Genomic DNA, 26,010 nt, shown 5'->3' on the forward strand with positions numbered 1-26,010 from the left:
GACACACTTGAAAATTTGGTTGCATCATACTGAGAATCAAAGTTGGATTTCTACCTCATATCATATACTGGCAGGAATATGTCCTTGAGACTGTAAAGAACTTATGTGACATGGCCAAAACAACACAAATCATGAGAGAAGTAAAGATCTGGTTTGAACCACATAGCAGAAAATCAGGCAATGGACACAAACCAACACAGAAAATGTGAAAACCATGTGAACAAGTGTACATCTCTAGAAGTGCAAGTTTAAATGAGATACCACCATCTACCCATCAGAATGGCAAACATAAGAAAGTTGGGTAAATCCAAAGTTGGGGATGTGTATGTGCGCCCTGCTGGAAGAGGATTCACGCATGAAATTAGGTGTGCAAACAGGCATGCAGATACACTACAGTCCAGCAAGCTTACTCCTGGGACAAAGATGCCAAAGAAACCTTTCCACAGGTAATGTTCTAAATGGTACTGTTCACGGTATCAGGAATTCAGGGACAACCTAGGTCCACGTCACTAGGGAGTAAAAACACAAAATATGATGGATGCATACACTAGAACATTAAGTAGCAATTATATATGGCATATGAAAAGCAAGATGAGTTTATCTTTAAAGATGTTTAGTAACGTTTTTCCTCTGGTAATGCTGGAGTAGCTGTTCCACAGATGGCTTTAAGTTCTGGATAAAATATAAAAGTCAACTGTCAGAAAGCCTAGAGAGAAACCAAAATCAGGCTGAAACCAGATAGACTTAGCAAAAGGGCATGACACTGGATGAGTAAACTACCTTTTACTAGGATTTCCATCCGAAGGCAGGTGCCAATTGGTGCCTGGGCTAGAACTCAAAAGAAACCAGCAATCTTACTAGTTTGAAGAATCAGAGGAGACACTTTGAAGCTATCACAAAAGCTGGAAGTGAGAGGAGAAATCCCAGGAAGGAGACAGGGAAAGAAAAAGAACACCAAATTCTGCAATTAAAACTCTACCTAAATCTCTTGTTGACTGCTGAACATGCACGAACACAGTAGATGTCCAGCAGCCTGACAGAATGAAAGAGAGATTTCAGCCGCTGTCCACTACAGGAGTGGCCAAGTTTACAGTGTGACTTGTGCAAGATTAAATGGCTAATATAAAACAAAAACATCACTCTTCAGAAAAATATAACAAAGTCACTCCACAATGTATTATTCATGATATCCAGGATAAAATTACCAGACCTACGAAGAATCAGGAACATTTTATCCATGTTCAAAAGGAAAGGAAATTGAAGAAAATCAGCCATGACATTACTCAGATGATGAAATGTGCAAATAATTTTAAAGCAGCTATTTTAACAACATTCAGAGACAATAAGGGAACTATAACCATAATGCATGAATGGGCAGGAAATTAGAGCACAGAAAAAAAAAAAAAAAAAAGAAATCCTAAAACTGAAAAATATCTGAAATAAAAAAAACAAATGACTGGATAGAGTGAATAACAGATTGGAGACTTTAAAGGCCATCCAAAGATACATGAGGCAATAACAGATTGTCTACCATACATGTAATTGGAGTTCTAGAAGAAGAGAGGAATAGGGCAGAAAAGACAAGACATAATGGCTGAGAGCTTTCCAGAACTGATGAAAGACATCTAATACTATATCCAAAAGACTAAGAAAACCACAAGTAGTATAAATAAGAAAAAAAACAACCCCTGGGCACTTCATTGTCAAATTCTTAAAAACCAAATGGAAAGAGAACTCTGAAAATAGCCAGAGAAAAACAACAAAATACAAAAGATACAACAAAAAAACTAACAGCCAAATTAAATATAACGGACTAGACACTCTAAACAAACAAGACATATCCAGAAAAGACTTAGAAAAGAGCCAAAAATACACTATTAAGAGGTGGACTTTACATATAAAGACACAAGAAGGCTGAAATAAAAGGATGAAAAAGACACCATGCAAACACTAAACATTAGAAAGCTCAAGTGACCCAATTCAGATCAGATTAAAGTAGGCTTCAGGGCAAAGATTATTACCAGAGATAAAGGAGTATTTCATAATGATAAAGGACATCAGGATGACATGACAATAAGAGCTTCAAAACACATGAAAAGACTGACAAAATTAACAATAATGAAATACTACTGACTATATCATTTATTCCAATTTCACCAACTTTCCCATTACTGTCCTTTTTCTGGTCCAAGATCCCACACTATGTTCAGGTAGCAGGTCTCCTTACTTTTCTCCAGTCTGGAACAGATCCCCCGTTTTTGATTTTCAGTACCTTGACACTTACAAAAGGTACTGGCTAGTTACTCTGAAAAATGTCCCTTTGAAATCAGTAAGCATCTTGTGAAGACATACTCATCATTCCTCATTCATTAATTGAAATTCTACAATAAGAAGTGTCCCGAACACCCGGGTGGCTCAGTAGGTTAAGCGTCTGACTTTGGCTCAGGTCATGATCTTACTGTTCAGGAGTTCCAGCCCCACATAGGGCCCTGTGCTGACAGCTGAGAGCCTGGAGCCTGCTTCGGATTCTGTGTCTCCCTCTCTCTCTGCCCCTCCCCCGGCTCGCGCTCTCACTCTCTCTCAAAAATAAACATTAAAAACAAAAAAAAAAAAAAAAAAAGAAGTGTCCCCTCCTTTTGCATTTATTTTCAACTTATATTCATTTGTAAATGAATACAAATAAAATCAAATATATACAAATATAAATTCATTTATATTCATTTACTTCATTTATATATTCATTTCAGTATGAACAAATATATTTTATTCTGTATCTTATATCTCATTATCATAATTAGTTTCTAAACTTGTGTCAGATTTGCTGATTAGGAACTCCATCCCCTTAGGTTGACTCCTGTGTTCTTTCCACACGCCCCCATCATTTTTTAAGCACTTCCTTCCTTTTTGGCACCGTAAAATATTCTAGAGCTCCTCTTGTAATTTCCTTGCCTAAACCCTGGAATCACCTACTTTTCCTGAAGAATCCCTGGTTCCTTTTATTTAAGTATAGTATTTAGAAACGAAGATCTGGGTGCTAATGTAGTCATACTGCTGCTGAGATGGGTCATTGCCTCCAAGCCCTCCCAGTAAGCATAGCTAGAAGACATATTTATGCACACACTCACCAGCTTGTATTTCTATCCAACTATCCATACTCCTAAATACCCATATATTCGTACTGATACCTCCAATTACAACCCAACACCAGAGTTCAGTCTCGCCTTGCCTTTCCTGATTTGTAAGCTCTGACAGTGAAAACCCTGGCTCTCGTTATCCACAATACACTTATTTGCTTGTTCCTAATATTTACATAAAACTGTTACAGAACTCCTAATCCGTGCCACTGTGAGAAAGTAATTGTAGTAGGGGATCTGTTTACAGTTCTTGTCTCCAGCTTTACACTATAGTCAAAATACTATTCTCTAAAGTTACTGAGGTTAGTTCTTTTCATCTCCACCCCCTTCACTAAACTTATGTTATTCATCGGTTAGTTTTATTTGTTCCTGCCTGCATTCTGTTTCGGGCTACCTCACATCTGGTTGGTCTCAATTATTCAACTAATTTTGGGGTATGAGAAACATCACCAGGTTCTCAGAGTTAGAGCTATGCAAAAAGTATACACTTGAGAAGTTCCACTTTGTCCTCATCTCTGCTCCCTCATTCACAACCACTTCCACCGGGTAACCAATCTCCTCTGTTTCTCGTTTATCCATTCAGTATCGCTTCTGCACAAACGGCAAATGTATACTTGGCTTTACTATGTGTATTTTCTTCCACAAAGGGTTACGTATTATACTCTCTTACACTTCTCTTTTTTTTTCCACACGGTAGTATATTCTGGAAACCACTCCACGTCGTGATCCACATAGTTCTTCCTCATGCTTTTCTACATGCAACTCCACTACCCGAATGTACCGAAGATTATACAAACATTCTCCCATGAATGGGCCTTTGAGTTGTTTCCAAGATTTTGTGATTACAAACAACGCTCCGATCAACATCCTGGTGCCTATATATTTTCAGAGTTTTGGAGGTATATTTTAAAGGTAGATTCCTAGAGATGAGGCTGTTGAGTCAAAAGGTGCATATACAGCTTGGTTAGATTGCCAAATGCTGTTCCAGATGGGTCGTACCAGTTTGTATTACCACAGTGCATGAGAGTGCCTGTTTCCCCATAGCCACTTACAATTTTCGCCAATCTGATATGTGAGAATTATATTTCAGTGTTGCTTTAATTCGCATTTCTCTGAGTGAATCTGACCACTTTGCCATATGTTTAACGACCTTGTTATATAGATTTTCTGTGAAGTGTCCACTCGTGTCTTTTTTCCCATTTTCCTATTGGGTTTTCATTCCTTTGTCCTTCCAATTTTAAGTTTGTTATATATTAGGAGCATTAGCCCTTTGTCCATGGCATATGTTGCAAACATTCTCTCCTAGTCTCTAGGTCTCCTTCGAATTTATGTGTTTTTTTTTTTTTTTGTCGTGCAGAACTTATTTTTATATTGTTCAAACTGACCGGCCCAAAATGCAGAGAAAACAAAAAGAATGATCATAGTTAGAAAGCCTTTTCCTAAATCAAGATTGAAGAACAGTTCATGTTCACTTCTAGTACTTACTTGTATAAAATTTTTTACATTTGACCCTAATTCATTTCTAGTTTCTTTTTTTGAACAGCTTGGGTCATGGGTCTAATTTTATATTTTTACAAATGGCTACCAAGTTGTCCCTGATCCATTTATGAATAAACCCACCTTAGCCCCAGAAATTTAAGATATTACCTTTCTCAAGCACTTGATTTCTCTATGTACCTGGATGTATTCCTGTTCTTTCTATATTTCACTGGTCTGTCTATTCACATGCCAGTGCCTCACTTTGAGTTACACAGGTTTTATTGTATATCTTACTGTCTAGTAGAGTCAGTATAACCTGTACAATTTCCCCACAGTCTTCTCCTGGCTATTCTAGCATATTATCAACTTACCAAAGTCCTTAAAAGCTTGTTAGTACTTTTTATTGATGTTGTGTTATATTTATAAAGTAACATAGGAAGAATCAAGATCTTTATGCTACTGAGTCGCAGTATGTCTTTTAAGTTTATTGTGAAATATTTAATTACTTTGCTGATACTCAAGTGGGAATGTTTTCTAACATTATGCTGTCGTTGAAGGTTATTAATTTCTTCATGTTAATTTGTGCCTCTAATTAATTTTTCTTGCCTAATTGTACTAGCTAGCACCTATAGTTCAATAACGAGGAGTAATAGAGATAGTAGGAATCTTTGCCTTGTTCCTAATTTTTGCAAAAATGTCTCTAGTGTTTCCCCGAAGTGAGATACTAATTTGGGCACTGAGGTATATGAATTTTACCATGATAAAAAAAATAGCACTCAATTCCTATTTCCAACTTGGACAGTTTTTTTAATTAGGAAACGTCACTGAATTTGTCAAAAGCTTGTCTTCAGCACCTATGGCATTAGCAATCTGATTTTACCTTTAGTTCTATTATTACGATGCCTGATACTAATGGATTTTCTAATATTCAATCTTGCATTCTTGGAATGAATACCACTTGGTCATAGTATATTATCTGTTTAATGAGGTAATGGCTTTGTTTACTAAACTTCTATTTAGTACTTTTACACCAAGATTCATTAGTGATATTAGTCTGGATATTGCCTCTTTTTTGTACTGTTTTCATCAGGTTCAGGTATTGATGTTACATTTGCTTCAAAAAGAAAAGGGGAAAAACAGTATGATGGTTCCTCAAAAAATTTAAAAGACTTATCACATGGTCTAGTAATTTCACTTCTAACTATGTATCAAGAAGAATTAAAAGCAGGGACTCAAACAGATATTTGCACACTCATGTTCATAGCTGCATTATCAACAACAGCCAAAAGGCAGAAGCCACACAAGTGTCCATCAATAGATGAATGGATAAACAGAATGTGGTGTGTACACACAATGAAATGTTATGCAGCCTTAAAGAGGAGTTAAGTTCTCGTACATGCTACAACATGTACAAATGTGGAAGATATCGTGCTAAATGAAATGCACAAGGCACAAAAGAATAAATACTGTATGATTCCACTTACATGCAGTAGTTAAACTCATAGAGACAGAAAATAGAATAATAGTTGTCACGGGCTGAGTGGAGTGAGGAATGAGGACTTATTGCTGAATACGGGTACAGGTTCAGTCTGGGATGATGAAAAAGTTCTGGAGATGAATGGTAGTAACAGCTGCACAACAATGTGAATGTACTTAATGACATGATACACGTAAAAATGGCTAAACCGGTAAAAATTATGTCCTATATTTTACAATAGAAAAAAAGACAATACAAAAGCACTACGATCTGTAGTTAATTTTTAGAATCAAGGATTTTGTTTCCATTATATTTTTTTAAATATGCTATAGAATCATTAAGTGCAGAAAGGACTCTATTATCAAACACAAGTGTCATTCAAGTCAGATTAAAAACTGCTAAAAGCTTCTCCCCGTTTAAAAAAAAAAATACAAAGAATAAAAGAAAAGAAATGAGGAAGTTTCTTATTTCCAATGCTCTGGAACGATCTATAAAGCATTAAAATTATGTGGTCTTTAAAGGCTTAGAATTCCCCTGTAAAACCATCTGGCCATGGTGCTTTCTGTAAGGCATTACTTAATTTTTCCTATTTCTTTTGTAGAAATTGATTTTTTATAACTTTCTAACTCTAATGACGTCAATTTTGCTAATCTGTATTTCCCTGGAAAGTAGTCCATTTCATTTCATTTTCAAATTCACTTGCTCAGTAGTCTTGTATAATAGCTCTAATTTCTTCTGTTTCCATGGTTATCTTATTTTGCACATGTGCTTTCTGTTATTCCCTTGATCAAATTTACCTAGTGGATTATCTATTGACAAAAGTCAATTTTTGGAGAGTACTAAGGTTATGACCTATTAATTAGGTTTAAGTTGTGCTTTCCTTTTCACACTGTTAATTTCTTTTAAAAAATCTTTCTTCCTTCCCCACAATACAGTTAGTTTTCCTTACATTGATTTTTGTTTTAACAGATTTCCTTACATTGAATCATCCTTGAATTCGTGAAATAAATCCAACATGCTCATGGCATACTTAATGCATCTTTAAAAACCAGCTGGAATTTTTCTTTCTTCAGAATTTTTGGATTTCTATAATACATATAAATGAAGCCAATCTACAGTGCCTTGGTAATAAATTAATGCCGGACAGTTAGAAGTGAATGTTAAAAATGAAACTAATGATTCTTATAGACAGTGGTATTCACAATAACATTATTTGTAACTATCCCTCAAGGGGGAAATAGTTAAATTAGTTACAGTACATCTATGTAAAGGGATATACTACAGCTCCACATGTACTAACAGGGTATGTTTTTCAAAATATGATACTAACTTAAACAATTTAAGCAAGGCTGAGAGAGAATTCACATATTTGGCTAATATTTCAATAAAATAAAGAAAAACGAATATATGTGCAAACACATACATGGATTTGCTTATATATATGTGGATTTCTCTGGAAGGATATGAAAAACACTAGTACCTTTGGGGAGTGGAATAGTTTGTTACAGAAAAGGAATGAGGATGAGACTTCAGCACGTATTCTTTCAGGCACTTTCATTTTGGGTTATCTATTCAAAAATAAGTAATGTCTTAATGACAAAATTAAAAAGGAAAATTCTGTATCTTTCATCCATAAAGGCTAATAAGTATTTTTTAATGTTTATTTATTTTGAGAAAGAGAGCACGTGTATACACACACACACACACACACACACACACACACACACGTGTGCATGTGAACAGGGGCCGGGCAGAGAAAGGGACAGAGAGAATCCCAAGCGGGCCCTACATGGTCAGTGCGGGGCCTGACACCTGAGCCGAAATCAAGAGTCAGGCACTCAACTGACTCAAGACTAATAAGCATTTAGATGGCAAACTGTTCAAGTTATTTAATTAAATTCGGGGGGGGGGGGGCAAATAATACTATTACTATTAGAAAATAATGTGGTTCTATGGGGCACCTGGGTGGCTCAGTCGGTTAAGTGTCTGACATGATCTCACAGTTCATGAGTTCGAGCCCCGCATCAGGCTCTGGTGCTGACAACTCGGAGCCTGGAACCTGCTTCAGATTCTGTGTCTCCCTCTCTCTGCCCCCTCCCCACTTTGTGTTCTCATTCTCGCTCTTGTTCTCTTTCTTTCTCTCTCTCAAAAATAATAAACATTTAAAACAATTTTAGAAAAAAAGTGGTTCTACAGGTCTCAGCTAATAAAATGGGAAAGCTACAATTCCAGACTTCAAGATGTGTTACAAAGCTGTTACAAGACAGCATGGCACGGACACAAAAACAGACACTTAAATCAATGGAACAAAACAGAGAACCCAAAAATGGACCCATAAATGTATGGCCAACTCATCTTTGACAAAGCAAGAAAGAACATCCAATGGAATAAAGACAGTCTCTTCAGCAAGTAGTGCTGGGAAAACTGGACAGCGACTTGCAGAAGAATGAACCTGGACCACTTTCTTATACCATATACAAAAATAAACTCAAAATGGATGAAAGACCTAAATATAAGACACGAAGCCATCAAAATCGTAGAGGAGAAAGCAGGCAAAAACCTCTTTGACCTCAGCCGCAGTAACTTCAGGCAAGGGAAACAAAAGCAAAAATGAACTACTGGGACCTCATGAAGATAAAAAGCTTCTTTTCTGCACAGAGAAGGTAACAATCAGCAAAACTAAAAGGCAACTGATGGAATGGGAGAAGATATTTGCAAATGATATATCAGATAAAGGGTTAGTATCCAAAATCTATAAAGAACTTATCAAACTCAACACCCAAAAAACAAACAGCCCAGTGAAGAAATGGGCATAAGACGTGAATAGACGACACTTTTCCAAAGAAGACATCCAGATGGCTAACAGACACATGAAAAGATGCTCAACATCACTCATCATCAGGGAAATACAAATCAAAACCACAATGAGATACCACCTTACACCTGTCAGAATGGCTAACATTAACAACTCGGGCAACAACAGATGTTGGCGAGGATGGCAGAAGAAAGAGGAACCCTTTTGTACTGCTGGTGGGACTGCAAACTGATGCAGCCACTCTGGAAAACAGTATGGAGGTTGCTCAAAACTTAAAAACTGAACTACTCTATGACCCAGTAACTGCACTACTAGGTACTTATCCAAAGGATGCAGGTGTCTGTTTTGAAGAGGCACATGCACCCCAAGGTTTATAGCAGCGCTATCGACAATAGCCAAAGTATGGAAAGAGTCCAAATGTCCATCAACAGATAAATGGATAAAGAAGATGTGGTATGTATGTATGTATGTATGTATGTGTGTGTATGTGTATGTATATGTGTATATATATGTGTGTGTGCACATACACATACACAGGAATATTACTCAGCGATCAAAATGAATGAAATCTTGCCATTTGCAACGACGTGGATGGAACTAGAGTGTATTATGCTAAGCGAAATTAGAGGAAGACAAATATCATATGACTTCACTCATATGTGGAATTTAAGATACAAAAGAGATGAAATAAGGGAAGGGCAACAAAAATACCATAAAAACAGGGAGGGGGGCAAAACATAAGAGACTCTTAAATACTGAGAACAAACTTAGGGCGATGGAGGGGTTATGGGTGGGGGGATGGGCTAAATGGCCAAGGGACATTAAGAAGGACACTTGTTGGGATGAGCACTGGGTGTTTTATGTAGGGGATGAATCACTGGATTCTACTCCTGAAATCATTATTGCGCAATATGCTAACTTGGATGTAAATTTAAATAAATAAATATACATTTACACACACACACACACACACACACACAAATAAATAGGGAAAGCTACATTAAATAAATGATATAGGACTTCCCTCGAAGATGGCAGCAAAGTAGGAGAACCCTTGGCTTGCTTCCAAACACAAATAGAAAACTTTGTACAAATCATTCTAAATGCCCCAGAAATCAACCTGAAGACTGGCAGAACAAACTCCACAACTCAAGGTAGAGAAGAAGTCACATCAAACAAGGTAGAAAGTGCAGACATGATTTAGAGGAGAAATAGATATTGGCTGCTGCAGAGCGGAGAGAGCTGTGGCTGGAGAGAAGAGTGAGAGAGTGAGATCAGAGCACAAGGGAATGCACAAGGAGAATGTTTCCCTATGGCCACTGGATTGGAAAATGAGAGGGGCTGAAATTTCATGAGTTCTTGCAACCAGATGGCCTTAAATCGAAAATTTAAATTATCAGTGGGCTGGGCTGGCCTCTGCGAGAGTCCAGAGGCATCGGGACTGCTCTTGGAGAGACGGCAGGCAAACAACCCAGGCACACACAGCATGGAAACAGCTATCTGAAGAGTGCCTAGGGAACACAGTGGGAAGATGATCTGCTCCTCTCAGAGCATGCCCATGAGAAGCAGTGTTCACAGAGAGATGTCTCCAGGAACAAAGTATCTGGCTGGCACCATTCTCCCCCCACACCCCCACCACTAGGCATAAGCACAGAGCCACTAGCAAGAACCAGTGCAACAGGGATACTAGCTGCCTAAATTACTTACATTAAGCCCCACCCCCCTCCCCACTCTGGTGGAACTGCCCTTTATCAGTCACACTTACCTCAGCCCCAGTGCCATGGGCCCCTCCCCCAGAAGAACAGCACAAACTCCTGCCCACACCACATGTCCTGACCACAAAGTTCTGCAGGGTCTCAGTTCCAGTGGAGGTGATGACAGTTCTCATTTCACAAGCAGACCAGGGCACACCTAGTTAAAACTTGCTGCATTCAGGCCAGGGACACAAACTGCCTACAACAAGCAAAGAAAGCCTCTGCAGATGACTGGCCTGAAGGAGAAAGCAGCCACGACACAATAGCAGAGTGCATACAGCACACAGCAGATACATTCCCTGAAGTGCCAGGCCCTGGACACTACATGACATCTTCTTCATAAGGCCATTAAGTTCAGGATCATGAGACACAAGTGGCTTTTCTAACATAAAAGAAGGCAGAGACTTAGACAAAATGAGAACACAGAAATTTATCTCGAATGAAAGAACAAGATAAGGTCATGGCCAGAGATCTAGGTGAAACAGATATAAGTAACAGAACTGGTGGAGAACTTAAATCAATGATCATAAGGATACTAACTGGACATGAGAAAAGAATGGAAGACATCAGTGAGACCCTTACCACAGAAATAAAAGAGTTAGAATCAATCAGAGATGAAGAGTGTAATAAATGAGATTAGAAACAGGACTGATGCAATGAACAGCAGGCTGGAAGAAGCAGAGGAATGAATTAATGACTGAGAAGACTCAGTAATGAAGCTGAACAAAAGAGAGAAAGAATAATTATGCAACATGAGAACAGATGTAGGGAACTCAGTGACTCCATCAAAACAACAAAAGCAGACCCACACCAAGAAATATTATAATTAAACTGGCAAATGTAGTGATAAATAAAAATTTTTTTAAACAAAACAAAATAAGACAGTTACTTATAATGGAAAACCCATGAGGCTATCAAGCAGATTTTTCAGCAGAAATTCTCCAAGCCAGAAGGGACTGGCATGATATATTCAAAATGGTGAGTGGAAAAAATCTGCCACCAAGAATACCCTATCCAGCAAGGCTAACATTCAAAACAGAAGGAGAAATAAAGAGTTTGACAGACAAACAAAAACTAAAGGAGTTTGTGACCACTAAGCCACTTCTCCAACAAATACTTACACGGGACTCTGTGAGTGGAAAAGAAAAACCAAAATTGACAGTATGAAGGTAGGAAACACAAAAGCAGTAAAAAGAAGATTTCTATTAAAAACTCAGTCAAACTAAAAGGATGTAAAATATAACAACATATACCTAAAACGTGGGGAGGACAAGAGTAGAATGAGTTCAAATTTAAACGACCATCAACAATGTAGACAGTTATAGGCAGAAGAGGTCATATATTAACCTAGAGATAACCACAAGTAAAAGAATAATAATAGATATGCAATGAATAAAAAGAAATCCAAGTAAGGCAATAAAGAAAACCAGCACACCATGAAAGAATCAGAGAAAATCTCCAGAAACAAACACAAGTAATAAAATGGCAATAAATACATATCTATCAATAATTACTTTGAATGTAAATGGACTAAATGCTCCAATCAAAAGCCATCAGGTGATAGAATGGATAAAAGAATAAAACCCATCTATATGCTGCCTACAAGAGACTCCTTTTAGACCTAAAGACACATGCAGATGGAAACTGAGGGGGTGGAGAAGCATTTATCGTGCAAATGAATGTCAAAAGAAAGTTGACTTATATCCAACAAACTAGACTTTAAAACACAGTAACAAACGTAAAGAAACCAATCCATAATAATAGGGGACTTTAACATCCCACTTACATCAATGAACAGATCACTTAAACAGAAAATCAACAAGGAAACAATGGATTTGAAGGACACAATGGATCGGATGGATTTAACAGATATGTTCAGAACACTGCATCCTGAAACAAAAGAATACATATTCTATTCAAGTGCACATAGGACATTCTGCAGAACAGATCACATATTAGGCCACAAAACAGGACTCAACAAACTCAAGAAGATCAAAGTCATACCATGCACCTTTTCTGACCACAACACTATGAAACTAGAAGTCAACCACAAGAAAAACTCTGGAAAGACCACAAATACACACAGGTTAAGTAACATGATACTAAACAATGAATGGGTCAACCAGTCAATCAAAGAAATAAAAAATGTATGAAACAAATGAAAATGAAAATGAAAACACAACAGCCCCAAACCTTTGGGATGCAGCAAAAGAAGTTCTAAGAGGGAAGTACATAGCAATACACACGCCCCTACCTCAAGAAGAAAACGCTCAAATAAACAACCTAGCCTTCTACCTAAAAGAGCTAGAAAAGGAATAAATGAAGCCTAAAGCCAGCAGAAGGAAGAAAATAATAAAAATTAGAGCAGAAATAAATGATATAGAAACTAACAAAACAACAGAGATCATGAAACCAGGGGCTGGTTCTTGGAAAAAAATAGTAAAATTTGTTAACCTCTAGCCAGATTCGTCAAAAAGAGAATACACACACACACACACACACACACACACACACACACACTCACAAACGAGGGGTGCCTGTGTGGCTCAGTCAATTAAGCGTCTGACTTCGGCTCAGGTCATGATCTCATGGTTCGTGAGTGCAAGCTCCGCATCGGACTCTCTGCTGTCAGTGCAGAGCCCGCTTCAGATCCTTTGTCTCCCTCTCTCTGCCCCTCCCCCACATCTCTCTCTCTCTCTCTCTCTCTCTCTCTCTCCCTCTCAAAAATAAACATAAAAAAGTACTTTAAAAATTTTTCCAAAAAATGCAAAAATAAAATCACAAATGAGACAGGAGAAATAACAACCCACACCACAGAAATACAAACAATTATAAGATTATTATTATGAAAATCTATACGCCGACAAATTGGACAACCTGGAAGAAATAAATTCCTAGATATAAATTACCAAAACTGAAATAGGACGAAATAGAAACCATGAATAGACCAATCCAATCCAACAAAGAAATTGAATCAGTAATCAAAAAACTCCCCCAAACAAAGTACAGGAGAAGATGGCTTCACAGGTGAATTCTACAAAACATTTTAAGAAGAGTTCTCCTCAAAGGATTCCAAAAAAGAGAAAAGGAAGGAAAACTTACACATTTATTCTATGAGACCAGCATTAACCAGATACCAAAGCCAGATAAAGACACAAAAAAAGAGAACTACGGACCAATATCTCTGATGAACACTGATGAAAAATCCTCAGCAAAACACTAGCAAAGCAAATCCAACAATACAGTAAAAAAAAAAAAAAAAAAAAAAAAAAAATCATTCACCATGATCAAGTTGCAAGGGTGGTTCAATATTCACAAATCAATGTGATAAATCACATTAACAAGAGAAAGGATAAGAACTACAGGATTATTTCAACAGATGCAGAAAAAGCATTTGATAAAGTACAGCATCCACTTATGATAAAATCTCTCAAAAAAGCAGTGTGAGAGGAAACACACCTCAACATAATAAAGGCCATATATGAAAAACCCCACATTTAACATCACCCTAAATGGGGAAAACCTGAGAGCCTTTCTTCTACTATCGGGAACAAGACAGGGATGTCCACTCTCACCCCTTCTGTTAAACACAATATTGGTCAATATAAAGAAATAAAAAGGCATCCAAATTGGCAAGGAAGAAGTAAAACTTTCACTATTTGCAGATGACATGGTACTATACATAGAAAACCCAAGAGTCCTTCAAAAAACTGCAAAAACTGCTAACTTCAGTAAAGCTGTAGGATACAAAACCAACATACAAAACTCTGTTGCACTGCTATACACAAAAATGAGCAGCAGAAACAGAAATTAAGGAATTAATTTCATTTATAACTGCACCAGAAACAACAAGATACCTAGGAATAAACCTAACCAAAGAGGTGAAAGACCTGTACTCGAAAACTATAAAATACTGACGAAAGAAACTGATGATGACACAAAGAAGTGGAAAGACAGGCCATTCCCATGGATTAGAAGAACAAATATTTTTATAATGCCTATAATACCCAAAGCAATCTACAGATTTAATGCAATCCTTATCAAAATACCAAGAGCTTTTTTCAGAGAGTTGGAACAAACAATCCTAAAATTTGTAGGGAACCACGAAAGACCAACGAATAGCCAAAGAAACCTTGAAAAAGAAAAACATAGCTGGAGGCATCATAATTCTGGACCTTAAGTTATATTACAAAGCTGCAGTGATCAAAACAGTATGGTACTGGCACAAAAATAGACACATAGATCAACAGAACAGAATAAAAAACCCAGAAATGAACCCACAATTATACGGTCAATTAACGTTTGACAAAGCAGAAAAGAATATCCAATGGGAAAAGATGGTCTCTTTAACAAATGGTGTTGGTAAATTGAAAAACATGCAAAAGAATGAACCTGGACCATTCTCTTTCACCATACACAAAGATTAACTCAAATTAAAGACCTAAATGTGAAACCTGAAACTGTAAGAGTCCTTGAAGAAAACACAGGCAGTAATTTCCTTGACATCAGCCATAGCAACTTTCTACTAGATAGGGCTCCTGCCTAGGGAAACAAAAGCAAAAATAAACTATTGGGACTACCTCCAAATAAAAAGCTTCTCCACAGCAAAGGAAACAATCATCAAAACTGAAAGGCAACCTACAGAACGGGAGAAGATATTTGCAAATGACATAGCTGATAAAGGGTTACTATGCAAAATATATAAAAATCTTATACAATAAACACCCCAAACACGAATTATCCAATTGAAAAATGGGCAGAAGACATGAATATACATTTTTCCAAAGAAGGATACCTGAAACTAATATTACACTGTAGGTTGACTAACTGGAATTTAAATGTGAATGTGAAAAGAATAACTGATATAGCTTTCCAAGAACAATTCCTAACATGACATAATATGTGTCTATACTTGGACATATGACATTATACAGAGAAATAAAATGTATTTAGAGATGGTATGACAATACACCAAGCAACCTATGAGAATCTAATTGTTAAATCTAGTAAAAACAGGTGTGTGGGAGATGACATCCCATTAAAATTATCCATACCTAAACAGAACTATTGTATCATCCAGCAATCCCACTTCTGGATAGATTTTCAAAGGAAACAAAACCATTATCTCAAAGAGATATATCTGTATTCCCATGCTCAATGTAGCATCACGGACAACAGCCAAGGCATGGAAACAACCTAAGTGTTGGTGGAAAGATGGGTGAAGAAACTGTGGTAAGTATATAAATATAATGGAATAGTATTTCAGCCTTAAAAAAGAAGTAAATTCTGTCATTTGCAACAACATGGGTGAACATGGAAGTCATTATGCTAAGTGAAATTAGCCAGACAGAGGAAGACAAATACTTTATGGTATCACTTATATGTAAAATCTGGCAGGGGTGGGGAGTGGTAGGTGAGGTGACAGGTGTGTTAATTTACTCAATGCAATGTGTGTAATTGCAGAAATCCTTTCACAGTGTGTGTGTGTGTGTGTGTGTGTGTGTGTGTGTGCGCGCGCGCGCGCATATCAAATCATCACACTGTGCAGTTTATCTTACAATTTTATTTGTCGGTTACACCTCAGTAAAGCTTAGAGGCACCTGGGTGGCTCATTCGGTTAAGCGTCTGACTTTGGCTCAGGTCATGATCTCACTGTCCATGACTTTGAGTCCCACATCGGGCTCTGTCCTGTCAACACAGAGCCTGCTTCAGATCCTCTGTACCCCACTCTCTCTGCCCCTCCCCAACTCATGCATGGATGTGCTCTCTCTCTCAAAAATAAAAATTAAAACATTTTTTAAAATGCTAAAAAATAAAGTAACCCTAACCTATATTTATGATTAAATTTAACTAAAACATTTCTGGGCTCAGCCCAAATAGCTCCTGCTCAGAGAGGCCTTCCTTAACCACTCTTGTAAAAAAAGTATTCCCTCACTTTTCTGTCTTAATCACAGTCTTATTGTTCAATCCTGTAAAGGTAACGTGGGTATAGGGCCCTCGGGGTTTGTAAAGTGATACTAAATAATGTCTACATTTATTAGCAGGGAGACTTTTTATATAAAGAAACTTTAATTCAATTATTTTGAGTACCTAGCAGTGGCCATTAACCATATAGGACTACTTAAATTTACATTTCAAAATTCCATATTTATAAATATTCCTACAATTAGCTGAACTATAAAAAAGTTGTTTTCTATAGGGAGTATAGAAAGTATAAGCATTTTTCATATACTTACAGTGTCATCTTTTGTCACCTAATAATTACACAGTCTCCTTGCCATGAATTTTGTTCTTCTGGTTTTGTTTTATTTAATCTTAATGGGAACTACAATGTATCAAATGAAAGAACCGATGGAGGGAGGGCCCTGTCCCCATATTACCTTCACAAGATTAAAAAAATTAACACTAACAGACAACTTCTCATGAGAAACAATGAAAGCCAGAAGACAATGGAATGTAAATTTCAAAGTGGTCAAATAAGACAATTCCACCACCAGCAAAAACTCTCATTAAAAATAAAAGTGAGGAAACTTCGGCTTTGGCTAAAGCTCACTAAGTGCCAAAGTTCACTAAGAACTAGAAAAGTTCAGGGAAAAAAAAAATCAGAACTTCTCATTTTGAAGGCAGCAGAGAGCTCCTGAGGTAATGAGAACAGAAGGGGCTACGACTCCAAAGAGAGAACAACTATGGAGAGGAAGCTGATTTCTGTAGCTGCTTTCCCCCTGGGGCCCTTGCTGATTTGGCAAAAATCAGCAGTTGGCAGAAGCTGGGATTAGCATTGGCAGGTAAAGGCTGATCCACAAGCTGATGTAATTCTCACAAGCATCTTCTCAAGGTTGATAAAATCCCTAGATTAGTAGGGTGCATAAATTCTTCTTCCTAGGGCACACACACCCATGTGTTTTGGGGGAATCAGGGGCACAGCAGATCGAAGTGTCCAGGAATCTGATGTTAATTTTTTCAAGCCCTCCATGGTGGCATTGAAACTAAAGAGACCTTACAAAACAGATGCACAAATATGACAGTATTTTTTCCCCTAAAGAATGGTTATAAAATTTATGTTTTGGGTAAACTCTGATTACTCAATATTTTACTTTCATATCAAATTATAACTGATTTTCCATGCTACTGCCTAGAGTAAATGTCTATGTGTTATGCCTTTTATCAGACAACTAAGCAAAGTCTGCCATACACAAAAACAAAATGTTCTAATTAAACGAAAAAAGGTTTGTAAGTATAGTAACCATAAAAGTATTTATTGGTAATTAGATCAAGAGATGACTCTAATATGGCTTTTAAATGGTGACACGTGGAAGGAATATTTCATTCTTAAGAAAAAGTAAAACTAAATAGCAATGCATTATAACAACCACCTATAAACATTTTGCAAAGAAAACTAGGCATTCTACATTAAGAATAAGAGAAAACATGGGGCGCCTGCATGGCTCAGTCGGTTAAGGTCGAGACCTTGTGGTCTGTGGGTTCTCGAGCCCCACATCACACTCTGTGCTGATAGCTCAGAGCCGGGAGCCTGCTTCAGATTCTGTGTCTCCCTCTCCCTCTGCCCCTCCTCCCCGCTCATGCTCTATGTCTCAAAAACAAACATTAAGAAAATAATAAAAAAAGAGAATAAGAGAAAACTTAAACACAGTCATTTAAAGCTACAGATAGTCCAAAGTTTAGAGGCAAAACATATTAAATGAAACTTCTTCATACACAGCAAGTACTGATTCACTAAGTAAAATCTTGATCACATTTAATGAATATAAAATACATGAAGGAGACAGTGTCCAGAATCCCATTAAAATACATGTATGTCTGATTTCACTTATGGGTGATCACATTTGCTTAAGTAAGGTAAGTTAAAACACTTACCTGGGTTTCATATAAGTGGGCAATGTGAAATTGAACTGCAAAGATGATGGAAAATAAAAATCAATACCATTAGAGTAGTGTTTAGGGTAAATTAAAGAAGAATATAAAATGTCAAACATAAGCACAGTCTACACTATAGAGATTTAAGTAACAGAACATAACTTTTATTTTTAATAAGACAGAATACACAAGCAAACACACTCAAGAACATGACACAAGAAGCTATTTGTGCCACATGTATTCATTGTTGGTCATTATCAAAATTTGTCAGTTTAATTATTAAAATCAACATTAAAATCTATAGCAAGTAAGTATATTCCTTACAACATTCAAAACTGTAAGATTAAGCAAACAGAGAAAACTCTTATAAATCTACGCATATCAAAACGCGGTTATTTTAAAAACAGAGGTCCATGTCAATAAAATAAAGTCAGTATTTCGGTTAAAAAAAAAAAGTACTAGAACCAAAGAAAGCCTCTAATTCTTTATACCGTATTTCATAACAACATTTATAAAGAAGTCATAAGCCAGGATGACTCTAGTAACAACACACAGAGGAAATGAGTTGTTGCATTTCTCTATTGGTTGTTCAGAATTATTCAAAAAAAAAAAAGACAAACCACTTAGAAGGCAAGAATAGTAAAGAGTCACAAGATTAACAAGTATGTCTTGAAAATCAAATAAATATACTTCAGCTTCTGTTTGCAGGTCTTCCTGATATACTGCATCACCAAAGTATGAATGATGCAACAAAAGCAACAATGAACCAGGAAATCAAAACTGGATTCTAGCTACTTTAATGCTATAATTTCCATTCTTCAATGACAAACCTCTTTTTTAAATGTTCCATCTACCTGGATTTCACAGCTGGATTTCAAAGAGTCTGGGAGCCTATCAAATGTATATGCAAAATGTTTATGTGCATCTTTGAAAACAAGGTCCACACAGCTATCATCAAGTACTCACTGAGGGATGCACCATGAAGTAACTCTCTCACTGATTCTCCTAACAGTAAGATTCACCTGGGAGGTTTGTTAAAAATAGAGATTCCTGAGATTATGATTCAGTGAGCCTGGGGCAAGGCCTAGAAGGCTGCCTTTTTAATGGGTTCTGCAAGATATTCTGATACCTGTTCCCTCGACCAGCACCTGGGAAGAACTAAACTAAGTAACCCTAAAGAGCAAAACAAATAAATGAAATACATAATGAACTTTAAAACCAAACATTTTTGGATCGAAAGTAAATACTACATCTCTCTCCATAAACAATTGTTAAATATCACACATTAATCAGAGATGAGGCAAAACAAGTATCTTTAGAAAATGAAAATCAGCTTTTTGTGAAAAACACATAAAAATAATAACAAAATTTCTACATATAGAGATATCCCCTTTATCCGTATCTGTTGAGGGCTTTTCTTATTCTGCACTCCCCCTTTCCAATACAGCTCTCCTTGAGATTCAAGTCCAAATCTCACCTCAGTGCATCACTGGAGGGAGACTGGGTTACAGGCTAAGAGAACGAGAAAGGGATGGAAAAACTATACTCATTTCCTATCTTCTTACACCTCTAATAAAGGTGATAAGGGAGAAAAGAACTAGCTAGCTAGCATCCCACTACCGCCTTTAACTTCCTCCAAGCTCAGTCCCTAGGCCCTCCATCTAGGGCCCCCCTAAGCAATGAATTACGAAATCCAGTGTCATCTTTTGTAGTGTGAAAGTCACCACATATTTAAGTTGTTAAAAATCGTCTTCAACTGAAATATAACCATACAACCAAAAAAGCTCCACTTGGCAAGTCTCAATTAGAAGTGGAAATTTTTAACAAAGATTGCCGTAAAAGGTTCTGAAATTAAACTTTATTCAGAAGTTATATATTATTTTTAGAATTAAGAGAATTAATTAAATCTAGAGGAAACAATTTTATCCCAAGGGACCAACATATAATGAAAAGTCTCACGTCACCATGATTCTGCTTTTTAAAACACCAACTGTAATTAACCCCTCTTAAAAAGCTCTAGACGCAATAAGTGTATCTACTTACTTTTTAATTGCATAAATGAACTGTGCCATAAAATACAAATATCTTATATAGACATTTTTTTAAAAGCTTACTTCACTTTCTATAATTTTCTGATCGTCTGAAGTATCACAAAGTAACATGGAAGATTTCAGAGAGTAGTCAAGGTCTGTGGCATACACAAACAGGTGATGATGTTAAAAATTCAAAGAGAAATACGCTTTGCAAAGATAATAAGAGCCTGATATTTAAATAGTAATAATGTCTGGCTCAAAGTAGGTAATCTACATTTGTTAGTGCTCTGTGAGACATCAGCCATTACCATGGCTATCATGTAATCACACAGACTGCCTAAAATAAACTACCCAAATCAACTGAACTATAATGGCCTAATGTCTCTAAATAAAGCCTGTTCCCTTCCATCACAGTAACCAGCCTTATAGCACAGAAAGTCCTGAGTCCAGGCAAACCAGGATGTGGGTTACCCTCCCTCCTATTTCCCTTCTCAACAACATACAGAGACAGAGACACAGTAAACTTGAAAATGTATTCATGATGGTTCGAATATCCTCTTCACGTTCAACAGGAAAAGTTTTCTGCCCAATGGTACTCATTCTACAGATGTAGGTGTCTTCCTCTCAAGCAAGAGCAAGGACCTACAACTGAGATTTAACTTCAACAGAGCAGAATAAAATGAGGATTTACCAAAATAATTAGTCTAAAGTTTATGAAACATCCCTCAAAAGTTATCATTCAAACAGACATACAGTTATGAGAGTTAGCTTTAAGGTACAAGATATAACCAATTAAATGAAAACGAGCTGTTCCCTTACTCCCATATAATTAAGGAAAAAGTATAAATTAACATTTAATAAATGTATCGGAGTTAAACTTTTTTCTAATCTAACCTCGTTTTAGAAACTACAATATTGCTGCCACCATTTATTCAGCAAACACACTGATCGGTAGCAAATCCTGAGTTTCATTTAAAGAAAACAGAAATCTTTTATGTTTTCTCAGGAAACTGCCTCCAGTAGAAGCGTGATATAATTGGTCTGGCTTAGACGATGATTTAATCCACACCGTGTCGTAATTCGTGTACTAACAAGTTACATTCTAATTTCTACAGTCTATTCATGTATGCAATCATTTTCTTAGGCATTTTTAACACTGACACTACTTTTCACCTGATGTCATTCTATGGAGTTAAAACACGAAATCACTTAGAGCAAAATACCGACTTTCTAAAACCTAGAATCCTTTAACCTGAAATTTTCATTAAGAATGATTCAATTTTTCATACACTCTAATTAAAATTTTAATATTTCAAGAAAGTTTTAAAGAAATCGAGCTTGAACCCAATGAATATCCTTTAAACTTTTATTGGCTATACTGTAGAGAACACTAAATATGACAACACATGCATATTGATAAACACATCATAATCAACCCAATCTGCTTTTGGAAAGAGACGTACACAGAAGCAGAAAATAACTGAAGAAAACCACTGTTATCGGAACAGGTTTCTCACACACATTCTTTCTGAATTAATTGAAAAATGTCACTTCAAACTTTATATATGATGCGTAAAGCTGTAATAAAAAAAAAATCAAAAGAGTATTCATAATTACCAATAATTTTAATACCACACAGCAGGAATCGGTGAGCTACCACGTAAGAATCTCTGTATACTTATTTTTCCTAAAACACTGGCAAACCCTGTTTTTAATCCCCCCAAGTCATCTATGATATAATTAATGCATAATCAATCTTGTTCATTAGGGCAGACAATTTTAATTCAACTACCCAGTTCACTGGCATATCTATTTTAGACACAGGCTGTTCACAATAACTGGTCTCACATGTTCCATCTGTACAAGTAGCCATGGCAACCAATACAGTTAGATTCAATAATTCTAGAAGAAAAATTGCAAAGGAGTTTATCACTATCATCATCATCATCATCATCATTATCACCATCATTACTACTATTATTTGCCATGAGGTGATCTGAATACATGTAGAAAACTATTACTTAAAAATACTTACTTTCAGCATTGGACAAAGTGCAGGGATTGCAGTCAACCAAAGCTAACTGAAAATGCTGCAAGAAGAGAATGAGAAAATCAGTGCACTAAATTCAGTCATATACATGTGCCTTAATTTCCAGGTACATAAAGTCTAACATAATCATGAAACCATGCTATGCTAATAAAACACACTAGACAAACAGCTAGAATTACTTTGTACATTTATTGCTGATAACCTGCTGCTGGGTTACTTTCTTGAGACAGGTAAGAATGGAGAATTAACTTTAATCAAGTTATTGTATGTATAATTTTGCTTATATGAAAAAAGCTTCAGAAAAAGCCTTCACGTAAATAGTAAGTATCAGGTCTAGAGCAGTTTAAATAGTTTAAGACCATTATTTTAAAAACTGTAAGTTAGGGGTGCCTGGGTGGCTCAGTCAGTTAAGCGCCCGACTTCAGCTTAGGTCATGATCTCATGGTTTGTGAGTTCAGCCCCACACCGGGCTCTACTGTCAGGGCAGAGCCTGCTTCGGATCCTCTGACCCCCCTCTCTCTCTTTACCTCCCCACTCACACTCTCTCTCAAAAATAAATAAACATTAAGAAAAAAAACTATCTGAAATACTACCAAGAATGCATCAAATAGCCTGTGTTCAAGCTCCTCTATGAAATATAGTTTTCTTTTTAGAATGCATATGCTATTATATATGTAGGCAACATTAAACCACGAATAGTTTACAGTACCCATTTATAACAAGATCATATAAACCTGCCCAAAAAATACATGCTAAATTCAGTGGATAACATGAATGTTTAAGAACACAAACCATGATCAAGGACACTGGGTGACATGTGACATCTACTTTATCAACATTAAATCTGGTGTATAAACTAAGAAAGAAAAACGAGTACCAGAGTTGGTATAAAATCCTTAAGATAAAAAAAAAGTAAATCTCTTTGAACTCTGAATAAAAATATTTCCATATATGTATATTCAAATTTTCTGATTCTCTACAAGTTTTAACATTAAAAGTAATCAACAGCCAAAGCACAAACCCATTAAAAAAATATTTTGACCACAATAAGCTCATTCTTCTCCACAACCCAAATATCTAAACAGTTGTATTTCTTACAACTATTGGACAAACTGAAAATTGATACACATTAATGACAACTTCTGGATGTAAACTCCAAAAGACTTTATCGAAAGAAATAATCATTAGCAAGCTTTCAGTACTATATTTCAACACAGAATGAACAAAACTGCACTCGGCCAACTAGAACCCTCCATTACCAAAAACAAACTCATGTCAGCTACCCAGTATTACAGTGAAAGAAAGATGAGAAGGCATCATTTGGTATGAACACAGCAGCTATCATATTCCTTCACAAATGTCTGTTATTGTGCAAGCATAATTAGGCTAGCCTACATCTGCAGTACTCTTTAAAATTTAACAATTGTAATATTCTGACTGGACAAACTACTAACAAAACGACTATAACCCTTAATTATTAAATATTTAATCCATTCAACAAATATTTATCAAGTGTCTATAATGTCCTTAGGCCAATGCAGGCACTAGGAATACAATGATCAACGAAACAAATGAAAAGTTATGTGTCATGGTTGACTAAGTGGAAAAAAAAAAAAAAGATCCAACATCTGAGCACTTCAAGAACTGCTTTTATTAAAAAACAAAACAAAACAAAAACAAGGAACTGCTTTTATTTTCCCTTGGCCTACTAAGCAGATTGTATATACACTCAAACATCCCTTTAGCGTGCTACCATAGCAATAGATCCCAGACTATTTTAAACAGTACTCGTGGGGCGCCTGGGTGGCTCAGTCGGTTACGCGGCCGACTTCGGCTCAGGTCACGATCTCGCGGTCTGTGAGTTCGAGCCCCGCGTCGGGCTCTGTGCTGACAGCTCAGAGCCTGGAACCTGTTTCAGATTCTGTGTCTCCCTCTCTCTCTGCCCCTCCCCTGTTCATGCTCTGTCTCTCTCTGTCTCAAAAATAAATAAACGTTAAAAAAAAAAAATTTAAAAAAAAAAAAAAAACAGTACTCGTACAACTGAATCTAATACAACACTGTATGTCAACTATACTTCTATAAAGGAAATAAAAAGTGAGCACTATGAAAGCAAAGCATGCTTTATAATCAGTTGTCTTCCTCTAGGCAAAAAGAGGAGCCCAGTAGCCACACATTCAGACTCTCCGACATTCCTAAGTCTAGTCGATCCTGTTGGCATATGCTTATATTTAGATAAGAGCAAGCAAGCAGACCTTCCCTAACTGAGCCATCAAAGGATACAAACTGACCTGTAAAAAAACACACTTCGAGATGGCAGTATTTTTAGTTTTACTATTACAATGACATCCCACAAAGAGCAGAGATGCATAATTCAAATTGCCTAGACTACATTTCATCTATCAATATGCAAGGTCCTGCAATGAAACCTGGCAGAAGCAGTTCTGGACCATGTTTACATAATTATCAATCACTCTTAAAAGCACCAATGAAGTCACTGATGTATCATTTCAAACCCACAACACAGTGAAATATTAAACATTTTCAAATAGCAACAGTATTAGAAAAATTACTTGGCAAAAGAGTACATATTCAAAAACATGCATGTGAGAATGAAAGAACTTAACAGAGTAATTACGAAGTATAAGCAACTAAGAAAACTAAAAACATAAAACTACCCCATACAAAGAAAAACAATGATACGCTTTGCAGTAAACTACAGGCAGATGAGGGACTGGGGTGGGAATGACATGACCTCAGTTTCATTTCTAGTATCTAAACCAGATGCAAAAGAGATGTACCTACTAACATATAAACCAGCAGAAATGACTATCAATTATAATAATCAGCCCCAGGATCTGAATATACCAAGGTAAAATATCCAGCAGCCATCCCTGCCACCAACAGAAGCAGCCAGGAAACATTTGCACCCCACCCGGAAATACTGCAGTGCTGAAACTGACTATTGCTGTGTGAAATAGTTATTATGCGGTAGAGGCTTCTGCAGTTCAAAGACTACATACAAACCTCAAGGCAGAAAGCATTCTACTGAAAATTAATTTCCAAGCAAGATTTACCTAACATGTTTTTTTAATGTTATGGTGATTTTCTTTTTATACAGCGCTTCTGGTCCACTTGAACAAAAAGGTTCTATTCATAATAATTTCTGTTGACGCTTTTATCACCAAAGTTACCTTTTGTTTTAAAAGCTTTTGACTTGTTCAATATTTCAAAATAACTTCACAGCATTTTGCTTTATATAGACTAAGGAACTTGATTTCTATCTGGAGGAAGAGAATCTATATTCATGTAATTAACATGGAAAACTCAAGTTTCAAGACTTTATTTCTCTTTAAATTGTTTTCCTTCTAGCTGTAGAGTCTGTCCTATCTCATA

General features: G+C 36.5%; 1 protein-coding gene across 9 annotated transcripts in view; it reads right to left on the bottom strand.

Annotated features, from left to right (window-relative positions):
* Positions 1-26,010, bottom strand: part of KDM6A (lysine demethylase 6A) — a 207,132-nt gene that overhangs the window by 61,326 nt on the left and 119,796 nt on the right. For all 9 annotated transcript variants that reach the window (XM_081793061.1, XM_081793059.1, XM_081793066.1 and 6 more), the window contains 2 exons: positions 22,603-22,657; positions 18,535-18,569 (listed from right to left, as the gene is read on the bottom strand). In XM_081793061.1, coding sequence (XP_081649187.1) covers positions 18,535-18,569; positions 22,603-22,657 — 90 coding nt within the window. The remainder of the gene's footprint in view (positions 1-18,534; positions 18,570-22,602; positions 22,658-26,010) is intronic.

This window comes from Panthera onca, chromosome X, assembly GCF_046562875.1.
Source record: "Panthera onca isolate mPanOnc1 chromosome X, mPanOnc1 haplotype 2, whole genome shotgun sequence".
NCBI lineage: Eukaryota > Metazoa > Chordata > Mammalia > Carnivora > Felidae > Panthera > Panthera onca.